The 17,476-nt window shown below is 47.9% G+C and overlaps 1 protein-coding gene across 2 annotated transcripts in view; it reads left to right on the top strand.

The window, feature by feature from the left end:
• The window catches only part of ABTB3 (ankyrin repeat and BTB domain containing 3), a gene marked incomplete at both ends in the record, with an annotated part of 305,359 nt that overhangs the window by 231,132 nt on the left and 56,751 nt on the right, over positions 1-17,476 (top strand). For both annotated transcript variants that reach the window (XM_082850526.1, XM_082850527.1), the window contains one exon: positions 4,220-4,372. In XM_082850526.1, coding sequence (XP_082706652.1) covers positions 4,220-4,372 — 153 coding nt within the window. The remainder of the gene's footprint in view (positions 1-4,219; positions 4,373-17,476) is intronic.

Below are 17,476 nucleotides of genomic sequence, written 5' to 3' on the forward strand. Positions count from 1 at the left end.
TTCCCTTCTAGAACCTCTGGTCCCACTCCTACAAACCTTCTCTTCAAAAGCCTTAGCGACAATTTTTTTTTAGGGTTTACTTCTTTTTAATTTTTTATTGAAATATAGTTGATTTACAATGTTGTGCCAGTCCCAGGCTCACAGCCAAGTAATTCTTCTTCAGATTCCCTCCCTACTATAGGCTACTACAAGATATTGAGTAGAGGTCCCTGTGCTATACAGTAGGACCTTGTTGGTTATCTGTTTTATATATAGTAGTGTGTAATTTTAATCCTAAACCCCTGATTTATCCCTTCCCCCCTTTCCCCTTTGGTAATCATAAGTTTGTTTGCTATGTCTGTTAGTCTATTTCTGTTTTGTAAGTAAGTTCATTTGTATCTTTTTTTAGGTTTCACATATAAGTGATATCATGTGATGTTTGTCTTTGTCTGACTTATTTCATTCAGTATGATAATCTCTAGGTCCATCCATGTTGCTGCAAATTGCAATATTTCATTCTTTCTATGGCTGAGTAGTATTCCATTGTGCATATGTACCACATCTTCTTTATCCATTCATCTGTCAACGGACATTTAGCTTGTTTTCATGTCTTGACTATCATAAATAGTGCTGCTGTGAACATTGGGGTGCATGTATCTTTTCGAATTATAGTTTTCTCCAGATATATGCCCAGGAATGGGATCGCTGTATCATACGGTAACTCTATTTTTAGTTTTTTAAGACCATAGCAACAATTTTAATGGCCACTGGCCTGTTGAATGGACCGTGTCTCCCCTCCGTTCACCTCAGGCCACCTGCTCAGGGGTTATTAAACCTGGCTTGCTCCCAAATTTCCAGAGGAGCTTATTTAGAATACAGATGCCCAGGCCCCATCCCAGACCTGTTGAACCAAAACTCTGGGGGTCAAATTGAGGCCTTGGCAATTTTCACACACACACACAACCCCTTCCTAACCTCCCCCAACCCTTGACCCTGCAAGATTCTGAGGTTGAATCTACTTCACTAAGCCATGAGCTTCTTGGGCTTCCTCTAGGTTTTAGTTACTACAGACAACTTCAGAACAAAGTCCGTAGCCAGTGGAACATTGTTGTCTTAAAAAATATATCAGGAGAATACAGTATTCTCCACCCTCTCCTTAACTCAAGACCCTAGCATTCTTTCCCATCTCCAACTCCTCCAAAAGAAACATCACAAATAATACTATTTTTCTTTCCTTCTGAGTAGCCAAGATAAGAAGATTTTTAGATGAGTTGCTGGCAAAGAATTCATGAGCTTATGAACTATTGAGGTCAGAGTGACAAAAAGAAGGCAATGATGAAAGGGAAAAATAGGTACATAGAAAATTCCAGAAGAGGCCGGAATCCTGGGATTCAAGGTTTCTTACTCTGTTGCTCGCCGGCTGTCTTGGTAAAGGTGTTATTTTGAAGGCACTAGAGCCTCTTTTTCTCCTCTTTGGTATTCATCAGAAGTTGGCTGTGTGCCCTGGGCCTCAGCATCTAACATGAAAGGCAACCGCTGAAGGGCAGTCTGTGCTAGAGACGCAGCGCCCCCAGGGACCGGGAGTTGTGGGCTATGCTTTGGGGGGCACTGAGCAAAAGAAAGGCAGACCAGGCCTTGGGGGTGCTGCCTTTGAAAATACAACCCAGAGGGGCATTCTCTGAGTACCCGGGGCTGGTTTTAGCAGCAATGGAGACATGGTGACCAAAATAAGTCCTGCTCACCTGAGACTGTAGAATCCAATTCAATTTCAAGTCAGTGTGTTTATTGAGCACCTGATTAGGTTTGGGTGATGGAGAGACTGAGAGAATGAGGACGACAGCCTAAGCAGCAGGCTGATCTGGGCAGAAATTCCCAGGGAGCCTGCCCCACAGGTCCATGGGTCCAGAAGCTTGATTTTATCTGTTTCACCCAGTAAGGAATTGATAAATCTTAGTCCATTTCATGAACACATTATTTATTAAGTGCTCACAGCCTGCCAGGCTCTGCCCTGGGAGTAGGGATGGGGCTGGATCGGTGAACCCAGCAGTTCCAGGTCCCTGCCCCATGGAGCTTACATTGTAATGCGGAATCTGCAAGGCTGATGGGTAAGGCCACTGGGGTGAGGGCTACCATGGGAGGGGTCCATGCTGGGAGGAGTCCTCAGGAGAAATGTTTAGGCAGAGGTGGGATTCGAACTGTGGTTTGAAGGTTAAGTGGGGTGTGGCTTTTTAAAGGGCTGGAGGCCTTACAGACAGGGGATTGAGCTGCATGAGCAGGAATGAAAATGGCATGCCATCAAAGGTCCAAGACGAGATCGGCTTCCCCTGGTGCTGGGAAGGAAGTTGGACAAGAGAACGTGGATGGGAAACACATGGGGTTATAGCACATAGGCTATGTAGTCAAATGTCTTGGGTCTGACTCCCAGCTCTCGTACTTGCTAACCTTGTGATCCAGGGCATGTTACTTAACCTCAATAAACTTCATTCTCCTGATCTAGAAAATGGATAACTAGCTTGTAGGTTGGTCCTAAGCATTTAGATGAGATCATGAACGGGATTAACTGAGATGAATGTAAAAGCTGTTTAATCTTAACATTGGATAAATAGGTTGCTTTCTAAGAAAACTGGAACCTGCCACCAAAACTGGGGGGGAAGCTCGTGACATCTACATACTGTGAGGGGGGTGCTGCCTTGGGTAAAGAAACCCTTTATTTACCCACCTTTTCTCCCTCCCGTGGCAGCCATGCTGGACTGAATAGCACCACCGGGGCTAGGGTGAGGCAAGAGGGCTGCTAGAACATATTTACTTGATCTGACCCTCTTAAATTTTGCACCCAGGCGCCCCATGTGCCTCACCCTGGTCATAACCATGTTGAATGGTAGGACACCTGTTTGATCTACACCATGCGTTTCTCAAAGTGTGGCCCTTGGTATACCTAAATCAATATCATATGGGCTGCTTATTAAAATTATATTCGTGGACCCTATGCAATCAGCATCACTGGAGATAAGGCCAAGGAATCTGCATCCCCCACCACACACACACACTCACACACACTCACTCACACACTCACTCACACACACACACTCAAAATCAGGTGATTCTCAGGCCCTATACCATACCTTAGAGCAGAAGTTCTTCGAGTTTGCCCCTCCAGCCCGGCAGCATTAGCATGGCCCCAGAACTCATTAGAAGGGCAGATTCTTGGCCACCTCCCCTGATCTACTGAATCAGACCCTCTGGGGGTGGAGCCCAGCAATCTGCATTTTAACAAGCCCTCCGGAGAATTCTGATGTGCGTTAAAGTCACCTGGGGGATGTTTTTAAACACTACCAATGTCCAGCCCAATCCTAGATAAATTAAATCAGAATTCCTGGGATAGGACTCAGGTATCAGTATTTTCCAAAAGCTCCCCTGCCCTCAATCCTAATGTGAGGATGGAGTTTATGATAATCACCGGAAGAAATAAGAAGATGGCACAAATGTATTACACTTCGAAAGTTATAGTTCAGCCTTAAGCATTATCTCGTGAATTCTGGCGGCGAGTTGCACCACTGCTGTGATCCCTTGAGCCCCGTGGGAGCAGGAGACTTCCCAAAGCTTCAGCGGTGTGGCCGAGGCCCCAAAGTGCCGCCCCTTCCTCCCCCGCCCTTTGCTGGTAGTTCTGGGCTGCCCCGTCTCTCCGGGAAGGCTCCTCTGTTTCCAGACGCTAAAGCCTGCTGGCGGCTTGGTGCTTGGGCAGAGCTGAGGCCTGGGAGAGCTCCAGAATGATGACAGGGAGCAGCTAGGGGTGGGAAGAGAGAGTTGGAGGACGATTTACGATTGGCCTCACCATGGGGAGCCCCAAGTCCTAAAAACCCCAGGAGTTGATTGGATTTTATACTGAGCACCCGACTTTGTGCATGGTGCTTTAAGTGAGTCATCTCCTTCATGTTCACATGACCGCCGAGGAAGATTACACTCACAGAAGAGTCACATCGTGGCCTTTCAGTCACATTATCCCCGTTTTGCAGATGAGGAAACTGAGGCCCAAAGACTCAGGAGAGCCTGCCCCGAGGTCACCAGTGCGGTCCGGATGTCTCCAAAGGTCCTCCCACTTTGAATTGAGAGACAGGGTCTCCAGGGAAAAGGGGGTGGGGATAGGGAAGGGGGGGGTCGGCGATGAGCGGTGGGGGTGGGTCTGAGCCGGCAGCTCCCGCCGCGGCCCCCCTAACGCGTCTCGTTCCCTCCCCCGCCGCAGGCCCTTCCTCGTGCTGCCGCCACTGATGGAGTGGATCCGGGTGGCCGTGGCGCACGCCGGCCACCGCCGCAGCTTCTCCATGGACAGCGACGACGTCCGCCAGGCCGCCCGGCTGCTGCTGCCCGGCGTGGACTGCGAGCCGCGCCAGCTCAGGTAGGGCGGCGGGCGGGAGATCGGGGGCGGCGGGGCGCAGGGAGGGCGCCCTTCCCCGCACACCCAGCCCGTGTCCGGGTGCAGGGAGAGCGGCCGCAGCCCGTGGGGCTCGGGGCTGGTTGCGCCTGGGGCGGTATGCGCCGGCAGCCTTGCCGTCGCTGAGAGGCTTCGCTGGTTTAAAGGACAGACGCCGGCTTAACAATGACCAGGTTCCTCGAGTTGCAGGGATGGAGGAGGACAGGAGCAAGGCTCTGTGGGAAGGCTCCTGATTCTTCGATTGCAAGATATCGGTGTGCCTTGATTCGATTCATATTCTTTCTTTTCTATTCTACTTCTTCCTCTCTCTCCCTCCCTCTCCCCCTCCCTCCCTCTCCTTCCCTCTCTCTTTCTCTCCATTAGAAGTAAATTATTGTCTTCCTGTAGTTTTCTAGCAAAACCTTGCAGAGTAGAATTTCTGGCTGGGTCAGAGCCCGCCTGTGCTTTTTCACTTGCACGGGGATGGAGCGACTCTCCCACCATCTCTCACGCCTGCATCCAGGTCTCTCCTGCATCAGGGTGGGAATTATTCACAGGCTGCTCAGAGACCCCATGCAGGGGGGCTCACATTTATCCAAAGTGAAAGAAAGGAAACAACTCGCTCAGTTGAGTCAAAACCTGGTTCTAAACGCAGAAAATACAGACACACAGACATAGGTGTGTGTGCATATGTGGTGTACTTTCTTGACTCCCTGCACTGTTGTCCAGGTGATCATTGTCACCATTTTCAAATCCCCATTGCCCACCCGATGAGACACTGTCCTTCCTCTAAAGTTCATCTAGTCTGTGATGTGGCCAGGCTGCAGAGATGTCCACCCTTCCAGGATATGATTGGAGGTCTTCAAGGAAAGAGAGGGTTTGCAGTAGGAAGTATAGCCCATTGAAGGCCCAGAGATGCCCCGCAGCCCAGGAACATGCAGGGGCCTGATGGACGTCAGCAAGATTTATTGAAAGCTTACCATAAGCTGAGCACTGTTCTAAATGCTTTACACAGATTAATTAATATCGAATATTCTCCAACCTGTATGAAGTGGGCATTATTATTATGCCCACTTTACAGATAAGGAAACTGAGGCACAGATAGGTTAAGTTACATGCCCAAGGTCACAGGACTTGTAAGTGGTGGAGCCAGGATATGAATTCAGGCAGCCCAGACCCCCAGGCCCCCATAGTTCTAACCACTGAGTTGTACTTTCTTCAGGTTTCTGTCTAAACAGAATCTGTCTGTGCCACCATCCCTTACATCTTGTCACCTAGAATAACAAGAGGTCTCAGGGAGAGAGACAAGGGAGCAGCCACTTATTGAGCACCTACTATGTGCCTGTTATTAATTGCAACAAGAGATTTGCATTCATTACTTGTCTCCTTTGAGCCCTGAAGCAGCCTCCTGAGGTTAGTATAAGCTTCCCATTTTAACAGATTGGGAAGCCATTGCTGGGACAGCTTATAGGTGAAGATATCAGGGATGCGATCCTTGTAGCTCGTATTCCAAAGCCCATCCTCTGCCCACCAGACTCTCCTGCCTCCTGTTTCATGGGCATGGCTACGCTACCTGCAGGCTCACTCCCACTGCCCGTGCTCACTGTCCCCAGCTCCGACCTGGGATGACCTTCAGACTCCAGCTGTCTTCCTTGCAGCAAACCTGAAACTGCTGGGTGGCAGGGAAAGTAAGATGCTTCCTTAACTCTTGCCGACAAAGCACTTCTTGTTTGTCATGCTCTCAGGAAACCCCACAGCCTAAAGGTTAGGAGTCTGGGCTCCAGAGTCCTGTTGCCTGGGTCCAAATCTTACCACCATGGATAATTAGCTGTGCAACCTTGGGCAAGCTCGTTAACCTCTCTGGACCTTTTTCCCCACCCATACATGAACATAATAATAGCAGCTCCCTCGGAGACTGGTGCAAGCACAAAGCAGGGTCATGAACATGAAGGACCCACACAGACAATGACTAAAAGGAAGTGAACATTACCCTAAACCTCTACTATCCCTGCAGTAATAATGCAGGCTCATACCTAGGTATTGCTTTATCTTTTCTTTTTAAATAAATTTATTTATTTATTTATTTATGGCTGTGTTGGGTCTTCGTTGCTGCGCGGGCTTTCTCTAGTTGCGGTGAGTGGGGGTACTCTTTGTTGTGGTGTGCAGGCTTCTCATTGCGGTGGCTTCTGTTGCGGAGCACAGGTTCTAGGCACGTGGGCTTTAGTAGTTGTGGCACGTGGGCTCAGTAGTTGTGGTGCACGGACTTAGTTGCTCTGTGGCATGTGGGATCTTCCCTGACCAGAGATCGAACCCATGTCCCCTGCACTGGCAGGGGGATTCTTAACCACTGCGCCACCAGGGAAGTCCCGGTATTGCTTTATCTTAACACTTTCTCACATGAGCCTCAAACACTCTTGCTCTCTGGGAAGGTAGTGCTTCCCCATTTTACAGAGGAAGAAATCAAGGCCAACAAGATTAGGTAACTCTTCCAACGTCACACAGGTACTAAGTGACAGAGTTAGGAGCCGAATATCAAACCCAGACACCCAGAGATATAACCAACTTTTCTGGTCCTCACCCTAGACCTAGAGTCAGCCCTCTTGGTGGATGCTGATAACCTTCTTCCAGACGCTTCTATTTCATATGCTAATTCCATAGACTGAACAGGAGCTCCAAGGGCTGCTGTCATCTCTATGCTCTTTCCCCAACACAGAGCTTCTGCTACATGGTCTAGTGACCAGATATGTGCCGTTTGACAGTCACACCAAGGATTTCCATTTCAATGTCTGTCCAGTTTGAGGCATCAGCCCTGCCATTCGGGATGTGATTGTGATCACCTGGCAGGCCAAGATGCACACAGAGCAGCGAAACAAAGGAAGTGAGTTCCACTTGAGTCTCTAGGCTATTTTTAGTGATTTACCTCGCAATTCTTGACTCTTTTGTCTCCAGGATGATGATTTGTGTGTACAAACTATACGAATTGATTGTTCCAGCCAAATTTTCATCATTTGGAAATCATATTCCAAGAGAAAACTAAAATATAGTGTTTCATTACAAATTTTCCTAAATCGTAAGTGTAAGACAAGTTCCATTAACTAGACCAAATTCAGTACATGATACAATGAGCCAGTTTGTTTTTGTTTTTGTTTTTTAAAGAGTACCTATTTTTCAGTCTGGTCAACATACAGATACATCTATACATATATCTCCCAATCACATTTAGTGTGACGTGAAGTAGGAGTTACTGTCTCCAGTTTTCAGGGGATGGGATCAAAGAAGTTTTGTTCATTCAGATAGCCAACAAATAGGTATTGGACGCCCACCTTGCACTAACAGTCTTCATGGTGTGCCATCCCCAACAATTCCGCAAGGCAGACTTTATTATCCCATTTTACAGATAGAAGCACTGAGGCTAGTTGCGGTTATGGGACTTGTCCAAGGTCACACAGCTACTGTGAGGCAGATGAGGTGTAGGATGGAGGACTTGGCAAGTGGACTTGTCTTTCTACCCTCCCAGACATTCATCTTCAAAGTTGCCAGGCAGGCTCCTAGTTCTGACTCATTTGGAGCCAAACATACCTCTCTACGTAATCAGCCTTAGAAAAGTGTGGGTAGTTTGGTGTTCTAACGGATGCGGGAACTTGGGACGTGGTGTTGGCAGCTGGAGTGTCAGTGACTGTTAGCACATGTAATTACCTACCAGCTGGCTGAGGCTTCCTCGTGGGGAGGCAGCCTGGACACCAGCCGGGACAGAGCAAGCAGAGTCAAGGAATTCCAGGTCTGACGCTAGTGCTACACTGGTTTTCACAGTGACCTTGGTCAGTCCTATGGGAGCTCTGCTTTTGTCTTTATTCTGCTACAGTAAAGCCTCACCATGGCTATTGGGTTTATACCAAAGGAACACCATTTAATGCAGCTGCAGATTGTAAGCTGACAGAGGTGACCCATTTATTCTTCCTTAATTAAAGTATCAGATCATTGAAACCTGGGAATTTGGGCCCTTTCTTTTCTTTTTCATGTCCTTCGGGAAGTGGGGGAGGAGGGAAGTGAGAATAAAGGAAAGAACAAATAATACATCCTGGAGCAGTTTGTACATTTTCTTATTAGGCTTTGTACATTTTCTTATTAATAACGGGTTTTGAAACATTTCAGAAATACAAAGAGTGAATACTGTTGTTTTCCCCATATTTTTAAGGGGCAGTTTTTCTGCTCCAGAGTGAGGCTGTGTTAAAATAACGATAGTAAGGGGTGTTCTCAAATCCTATCTGAGCTGATAAACGACACCTACCAACAAGAACTGGGGGTTGTTAGAACGATGAGCTCACTCCAGGAAATGGTTCATCTTTTTGCAAGCGTTTCTTAGATTCAAACCAGATTTGGAGCAGTCCAGAATGGATGTTTGGGGTGATAGGATGCTAAGAGTATCAGGACGGAGACCTGGGTCATTATGTTCTTTCCTTTGCTCTTCTGGTACATTGTTTTTGAGCGCCTAAGGCCAAACCCCACACTAGATGCTCTCACCTGGGTCTGTTGCCTTCTAACGGGTCGCCTCTGGTAGGTCACCTTGCCCGTCTCACAGGGCCAGGTTCATCCCCTGTAAAGACGGGGGTGACGGCTGCTTCGTGGGGTGGGGAACCTCAGTAAGAGGTCACATATGAATTTTAAAAATTGCACCACTGCTTGCTGCCCCTTTTAACCCTTCCCAGGTCTCCTTGGCACCTCTTGAGGTTAATAGGTTTTGTTATTTGTCTGGTTTGGGTCAAGGTAGGTTCTAAGGCGAAGTTTATGCCACAGCAGCACCTGAAGTGAAATTCTGGTGCCTCTGAGACAGCCCTGTAAGGACAGCTGGAAGTTCGGGTTCATTTGCCAAACATGGGCCGAAAATGTATTGGGTGCTGATGGCCCACCAGAACCTGTGTGGGACCCAGGGACACCAAGTCAGGGAAAACCCAGCTGCTGCCCATCACATAGGAAGCAGGCCTGGTGCTGCTGGAGCCACTGGTCCCCGTTCCTGTAAGCACCCGTGGCCCTTTAAGAAGAGGATCACCCAGATGAGGGGAATTCCAGCCCTTGGTGCCAGAAGGAAAGATGCTTTCCACCCATTCCTTGCCCCATCTGTATGGAGCCAGGTCTTATTCTGGGCTCAGAGGAGACGGAGTCCCTGGTACTTACTTGCTGCTGGGGAGACACCAGTAATAGACAGTAGCCAACGGATTAGCAAAATAATCTCACAGAGTCTGAGTACTACAAAGAAAGTGAAACAGAGTCTGGGGTAGAGAGGAGTTGAGGAGAAAAGAGCAGGGCACCTTGGGACCTCGGAGAGGAAGGGACAGTGTCACAGGCTTGCTGTAAAGGAATACTTGGTATCCTGGCCAGTGGCTTATGGAGAAAACTGGGGGCTGGGGGGTGGGGGGAGATCTGGAGCCGCACCCACGCCAGCCATTTCCCTTGGTCAAGTCCACATCGACCCCTGAATTCAGACCTGGGCCTCCCTGTTCTCTCCCTCAAAAGGTCACCTGCAGAGGCCGAGCACCTGGGCCCTGCACGCGGCTCTGTGGGGCCCTGGAAGGCTCCCCAGCCTCTCAGAGCCGGACCCACGCTCTCCTCTCCCCTGGAGAGCCCTTGTCCTTGCTGCTCCCCAGCCTCTCCGGCTTGAAGTGCAGCCTCGCGATGCCAGCTCCTTCACCTCCAGCGGGCATTAAGCCTGTGCTGCCAGCCCCCGCGTGACCCCGTTGGAACCACTGCTGCCCCTGCACTGATGTCAGTGCATTAGCGCCTCCTGCGAGACAGGAAGCTGCCCTCTTCCTGACCCCAGGAGGGCTGCTCTTGGGCTCAGCTGTCCTCCCTAACAGTGTCAGGGACAGGCCACAGCACAGCTCCAGGAGCCGAGCTGGCGAGGCCGCCCTGCACTCAGCAGACACAGGCCAAGCACCCACTGTGCACCTGGCCTATTGTGAGTTAGACTGGAGGTGGGTGGGCAGAGAGGTCGAAGGAATTACAGAAAAATCTGGTAAACGCTCTAATAGAAGGCAGTAAAGATCTAGGTCTGGGAGAGCTCGAAATGCAAGAGGTACCGTTTAATCTGAATACTGAAGAACAAACAGATTTATCAGGTAGAGAAGGTGAAGCTAGGAGAGGAATGGAGAAACGGCATTAGAAAAAATAAGTCCACACAGAGGGAACCATGTATGTAAAGGGCAAGGTGAGAATGTGTGTTGGAGGAAACAAGGAATTCAAACTGAGAACACAGGGTTCAACCAACACGGCTCTGAGCACCTCCTGTGGGCCAGGCCCTGGACCGGGCATTGGCTACAGCGCAGAAAGCCGGGCTGAATTCCGCCCAGGGAGGGCCTTGTATGCCACGCCGAAGACTTTTGACTATATTCTGCAGGAGGTAGGAGCCATCACAGATGATTAAGTATGGGACTGACATCAGAGTTGTATTTTAGAAAGGGGGGCTGGTGGTGACAGGGAAGATGGGCTGAGGTGGGCCGGGGCCTCGAGTCAAGAAGTTCTTGCAGAGATCCAGGTGAGAGATGCTGACAGCCAGAGTGATGCAGAATCAGAGGGGATGGAGAGATGCTAGAGAAACAGAGAAGGTAGAAGCAGCAGGACTTGGGGGCACATGTCGGTGGGGGAGGGACGGAGCAGTGTTAGAGGTGGCCCTGGTGGGCGTGGGGGAGAGGGGCCTGGGGAGTTAGTGTTTCATGGGTACCGAGTTCCGGTTTGGGAGGACGAAAAGTTCTGCAGCTGGATGGTGGTGATGATTGCACAACAGTGTGAATGTACTTAATGCCACAGAACTGTACACTTAAGATGTTAACACGGTCAATTTTTATGTTATATATACTTTACCACAATTTAAAAGATTAGTCCTGGTGTGTTATCAAGTGAAAACGGTCATAAAGAATAGTGTATGACATGTCACCCTGTGTGAAATATATACATGAGTATTTGCTCTCCGTACTCAGACTGTGTCTGAGAGGGTAGGTATGAAACCAATGACCAGAGTCATACCAAGGAGGGGAATTAGAAACCTGGCTATATCGGTTTCTTATGGCTGCTGTAACAGAGTACCACAGACTGGGTGGCTTCAAGCAGTCATTATTGTCTCACCGTTCTGAAGGCTAGAGTCCAGAATCAAGGTGTCGGCAGGACCGTGCTCCCTCCGAAGTGTCTGGAGGCGGATCCTTCCTTTCCCTTCCAGCTTCTGGTAGCCCCCATGGTCCTTAGCTTGTGACAGCATCACTCCGATCCTTGCCTCCTTCTTCACATGGCTGTCTTCTCTCTGTTTCTCTGTCCAAATTTCCATCTTCCTGTAAAGGTCACCAGTCATGCTGGATGAGGGGCCACCCTAATGACCTCATCTAGTTTGATGGCATCTGCAAAGACTCTGTTTCCAAATAAAGTTACATTCACGTCACAGATGCAGGGTAGGGTGGTTAGGACTTCAACATATCTTTTGGGGAGTACATAATTCAATTACATTACACAGGAGTACAGAGATGGGAGGGAAACTTACTTGACTGTTGGACTTTGTAGCATGTACATGTGATACCTCTTCCCCTCACCAAACTTTTATGTTAAAAATTGACTCTGAGGGCTTCCCTGGTGGCGCAGTGGTTGAGAGTCCGCCTGCCGATGGAGGGGACACGGGTTCATGCCCCGGTCCGGGAAGATCCCACATGCCACGGAGCGGCTGGACCCGTGAGCCATGCCCACTGAGCCTGCGCGTCTGGAGCCTGTGCTCCACAATGGGAGAGGCCACAACAGTGAGAGGCCCACGTACAGCAAAAAAAAAAAAAATTGACTCTGAGGGGAGTGTGTAGCTAGGGATGCTTTTAACAAATACAGGACAAGGATAATGTCAGAGAAGTAATAATGGGGTCAGTTTTGAAAATGTTGAGTGCCAGATGCCGCCCACTTGGTTGTCCATGGAAATGAGAGTCTGTGTCAGGCTCGTCCATTGGAGGAAGGTTGCCAGGGAATTAGGTGCTTGTGTTATCATCTAATTAGAGGAGAAACAGAGCAGAGTGGCTAGGAATGCAGGCCCTGCAGCCCGACTGCCTGGGTTCCAATCTAGGCTCGACTGTTTACGCTCTGTGTGACCTTAGGCAAGTTACTCACCTCTCTGGGCCTCAGTCTCTGTATCTATATAATAGGCACAATAGTATGCCCACCTCATAAGGTTATAGGAAGAATTAAGTAAAATAATATATATAAAACATTTAACACCATGTAGCATGAAAACCATGTAGCATACTTGTGTCATAGTAAATGCACATTAAATATTAGTGACTATCCTTACTGCCCTACTCTGGACCAAGAAGGTCAGCTCCTCTCGATTGCCAAAACCGATCGCCTCAACTTCCTCTGAGAGAGAGGAGAAATATATATCTTGAAGAGATGTGCTAGTCGACCGTCAGGAATATGGTTTGTAGCCCGCGCTGCAGTCAGGTGTGTCTTGGCCCTTCTACCACTGCTGGTGGCTCAGTGCCCCCAGCGTGCAGGAAGACAACCGGGGCTGACGGGCTTGGGGGCCACTGTCCCTATTCCAGCGACTTTAGAGTTCCTCTGGATATTTTCTCTGACGTGTGAGATTTTTGAAAGCCATCATTGGCTGGAGTCCTGAACCTTGTAAGCAGTTGATCATACATCACCAGCTGCATTTGCAATCTTGGATGAGGTCACTAGCAGGAAGAGCTAAAAGAAGGGAAGAAAGACACGTAGACAACAAATATGGTCCCTCATCAGTGGGGTCTTGTCCTAAGTGAGCAGAGGTTAGGGGAGGGGGGCATAGAATATTTCCGAAGAAAGAGTCACAGCTTGGACTTTATCTCAGAGAGTAGCCTCCTTCTCTCATTAGGGCTGGGCCAGAAATCAGTTTCCTTGATTGGGGTGCCTACCACAGGGCCTGGCACATAGCTGGGGCCCAGTAAATCCTCGTCGAATGAATGAATGATGCAAAAGGCTGTCATCAAGTGTGTAGGTGATACTAGAAGTGACAGACTAAGACGTCCTGGACTAATTCAGAGGCAAAAAGGCTTCAACATGGAAACAGTGGTAGGTAGGTGAGATGCAGGCGTGGAACTCAGAAGAGAGGTCTTAACTAAAGAGGCTTTTGCGGGGTACGCTGGCAGACTAGTGGCCCCTGAAGTCATGGGTGGGGCCGAAGCCCAGGAAAAGGACCAACAAAGAGGTGTCATCATGAGATGAAGGAAGAGGACTCCCAGGTCCAAGAACAGCCTGAAGAAAGCAAGGTAGCAGACTTAGGAAACTAAGGTGGGGAGGGGTCACCAGGATCCAAGGCTACCCACAGGCAGAGAAAATGCAGACCGAAAGGAGGCCACAGGGCTTGACAGTGCAGGAGCCACCAGCTCCCTTAACGGCAGTTTCGACAGCCCGGTGTGGGCAGAGACCAGATTGCGGCAGCAGACAGTTTGCCGACACTTGGAATTTGTTTGGCGTTTCCAAGTGTTAAAAGCCAAAAAAAAAAAAAAAGAAACACATTTGGTGCTTACAGCAACACAGAGAACTACATCTTAAATGGCATTTGGGGCTCACTTCCAAACTGGGCCTTCAGATTCAGGCTGGCAGCTTGAGAGTATATAGTTTTCCATATGGGATTTGGCTTCCTGGGAACAGGGATTTTGTGGGGGGGGGGGGGTTTCCCCTCTTGAGTCTGTTAAATTTCTGTCAAAGATGCTTATTTACTTATCTGTGAGCAAGTCTCCCAAACTCTAGGTTAAAATATTAGTTACACAGGAGCATTATCTTCCCTTAGCAATTAGCCAGCCAACCAGTACTTACTGCAAAGCCATGTCCTTATACAAAGTCCTTCATATAAGGTCATGACAATGGTGTTTTTCGGTAACAATGAAAGAGTGGGTACCATCCTTCAGAAAGTTTGCAGTCATCACAACGTTTGGAGCATATGTGCCATTTTTCCAAAGTGAACTAGCCTCTCATCAGCTCATTAAATCACCCTATGAAAGGTTAAGAACCACCAGACTGGGTGATCTCCAAAGTCCTTTCTAACTCTGAAGATTATTCAGTTTTGTGGTCTGATGTTCTGTGTGCAAATGGTGGTGACACTTTTCCCTGTGCAGGAAACTGAGGCATGCAGAGGGTGAAGGAAATGAGCGGAGCTTCAGCTCACGTCTCTCCCATATCTCACAGAATAACAGAGGGAATGATTGCGAGTCGTGGGCCAGACACTGTCCTGGGTGCTTTTTGCACTGCGTTCAGTTTCCCCCAACTGCATGAGAGACTTTATTTTCCTCTTCACACCTGGGGAAACTGGGGCTCTGGGAGGTTGGGAAACCTGCCCACCATCACATGTAGAAAGAGCCCCATCTTGGATTTGAACCAAGTCTGTCTGACTCCAAAGCCCAGGTTCTCTCCACTAAAAAGGTAACTCAATCAAAGAATTGGCATTGGGAAATGGGAAAGTAACTTTTGAGTGAGGCCCACTGGTTCACCTTGGAAGGATTAGCTTCCAGCCTTAGTTTCCCTTAGGAATTTGTATGCCCGTCTGTCTCTTGTGTCAACCTACATTGTCAGCATCGTCCGAGGCCAAGGATCCCTGTGAAGAATTAACGTAGAAATAGTCCAAGAAATGTATGAAAAAGGCTCAACCTCACTAGTAATCCTAGAAATGCAATTCAAAACCACACCCCAGTATGCATTTCATAACCGTTAGATTAGCAAAAACAATTAAAGTCTGACGATATCAGATTTGAGAAAAGATATAGAAACGTGAGAACTCTTAAACATCACCGGAGGGGACTCTGAATCCACTTCCAAGTAAACTTGAAAACACATACCTAAACACATATCTAAGTCTATACCCTACAGAAACTCTCCCGTATGTACAAAGATGTTCATGGAAGCAGTGTTTGTAATAGCAAAATACAGAAAAAGAGAAAGGAACAAGCTTTCTACAGGAGAATGGATGAATAAATGCTGGTATGTTCATTCACGGGAATACAAAGTAGCTACGAAAATAAATGAACTAGAGCTACATGTTATTATATAACTAAATCCCAGAAACATAATATTGTGCAAAAAAAGCAAGTTGCGGCAGGATTTGGGTACAGTGCTAACATTTATATAAAGCTTACCAACGTGCAAAACAGTCTATATATTATTAGGAATTCATAAAAGTAGTAGAAAGTATAAAGCATGACAGTGATGATAAATGTCAAATTCAGGGAAGATGGTAATCTCAGGAAGGTAGAAGAGATGATGGAATCAAGAAGAGTGTGCAGAGGCCTTTGTACTTGTAGTATTTTATTTTTTCAGCTGGGTTGGGTGGTGAACATGTAGGCATCATTGTACTACTCTATATTTTATGTATGCCTAAAATAACCTATTAACAATAAAAGTTACTTAGCTGGTGTTTGCAACAGCACATTCAGAAGGCCAATTCTGGGATATTTATAAGCATTATTTTAAAAGTTGTAAGTGGTTCAATAAATTTGGGAAACGCTGGCTTAAATAAAATTAAACAGGCTTTTAAAAAATTCTCAGTGTTTTTTTTTATTTTTTGTTCTATCTTGTGTATTTTATTTTATTTATTTATTTATTGGCTGCGTTGGGTCTGTTGCTGCGCGGGCTTTCTCTAGTTGCGGCGAGCGGGGACTACTCTTCGTTGCGGTGCACTGGCTTCTCATTGAAGTGGCTTCTCTTGTTGCGGAGCATGGGTTCTAGGTGCTCCGGCTTCAGTAGTTGCAGCACGCAGCCTCAGTAGTTGAGGCATGCAGGCTCTAGAGCATGCGGGCTTCAGTAGTTGTGGCACAGGGGCTTAGTTGCTCCACCACACGTGGGGTCTTCCCGGACCGGGGATCGAACCCGTGTCTCCCGCATTGGCAGGCGGATTCTTAACCACTGTGCCACCAGGGAAGTCCCTCTCGGTGCTTTTAACATCCTGTCTTTCTTGTAAATCCCCAAAAGAAGGTTATCCTATTAAATTCTTTTACCATAGATGAGGAGTCAGCAAACTAGAGCTGCCTGCCACCTATTTTTGTAAAAGAAGTTGTATGGGGAAATAGCCGTACCCCTTTGTTTAGCATTGTTTATGACTGCTTTCACCACCGTAGCACAACTGAGTAGTTACGGCAGAGACCACTGGCCCATGAAGCCCAAAATGTTTACTTTGGCCCTTTACAGAAATAATGTGCAGATCTGTCATAGAGCAGTTTATGGCACTGGTGTTACTGGGAATTGTAACACTAGAACTTTGTAACACTAGAACTTTGCCCTTACACCTCAGGAACTGGTATGTTTATTTGTGAAAATTGTTATAAAGAAGACTATCCTTTCTTTCTAGAATTCCTTGGAAGATGGTGTTTCATCTTGGAATCTCCAGCACCTAGTGCAATAGCCTGCATATATTTAGTGCTTCCTGTGTGCTTCGTGGAATTGATTTAAATTAAAGAACCATTTGTGGAATGGATTAATTAGGATATAGATTCATTAGCTGTAACAGACATGCGAAGTACCTGTGGCTTGGATAAGAAAGGAGCTTAACATTTTCCTCATCTAACAATCCAGGCATAGGCAGTCTGGGCTGTTATGGCAACTCCAGGTCAGGGTCCCAGGTACCTTCCCTCTTGTTGCTCTGTGGTCCCTTAGGTGATACCTTTCTTTGCATGGCCGGACATCGCTGGCCCCACCCACCAGAACTACATCTATCTAGTGGGAAGAGGGAATGTAAGATAGGGCATGCCCCGGAGATTGCACACCATCACTCCCCCTTACTCCCTATTGGCCAGCACTTAGTCAGGTGGCCATGTCTAGCTGCAAGGGAACCTGGGAAATGTAGTCTTTATCTGGGCAGCCACGTGCCCAGCTAAAAATTCAGGTCCTACAACACATAAAGGAGGTAAAGGATTCTGGGGGAGAGCAATGAGTCTCTGCCAAAAAGGGATACATTAAGGGCTGCCAAAATCAAAGGTGACTCCTTTCTGTAGGGATAGGCCTTATTTTCAACTCTTTTAAAATAAGCCGTGGGCTTCCCTGGTGGCGCAGTGGTCGAGAGTCCGCCTGCTGATGCAGGGGACACGGGTTCGTGCCCCGGTCCGGGAA

Source organism: Leucopleurus acutus (assembly GCF_964270905.1).
Source record: "Leucopleurus acutus genome assembly, chromosome: 11".
Classification (NCBI taxonomy): Eukaryota; Metazoa; Chordata; class Mammalia; order Artiodactyla; family Delphinidae; genus Leucopleurus; species Leucopleurus acutus.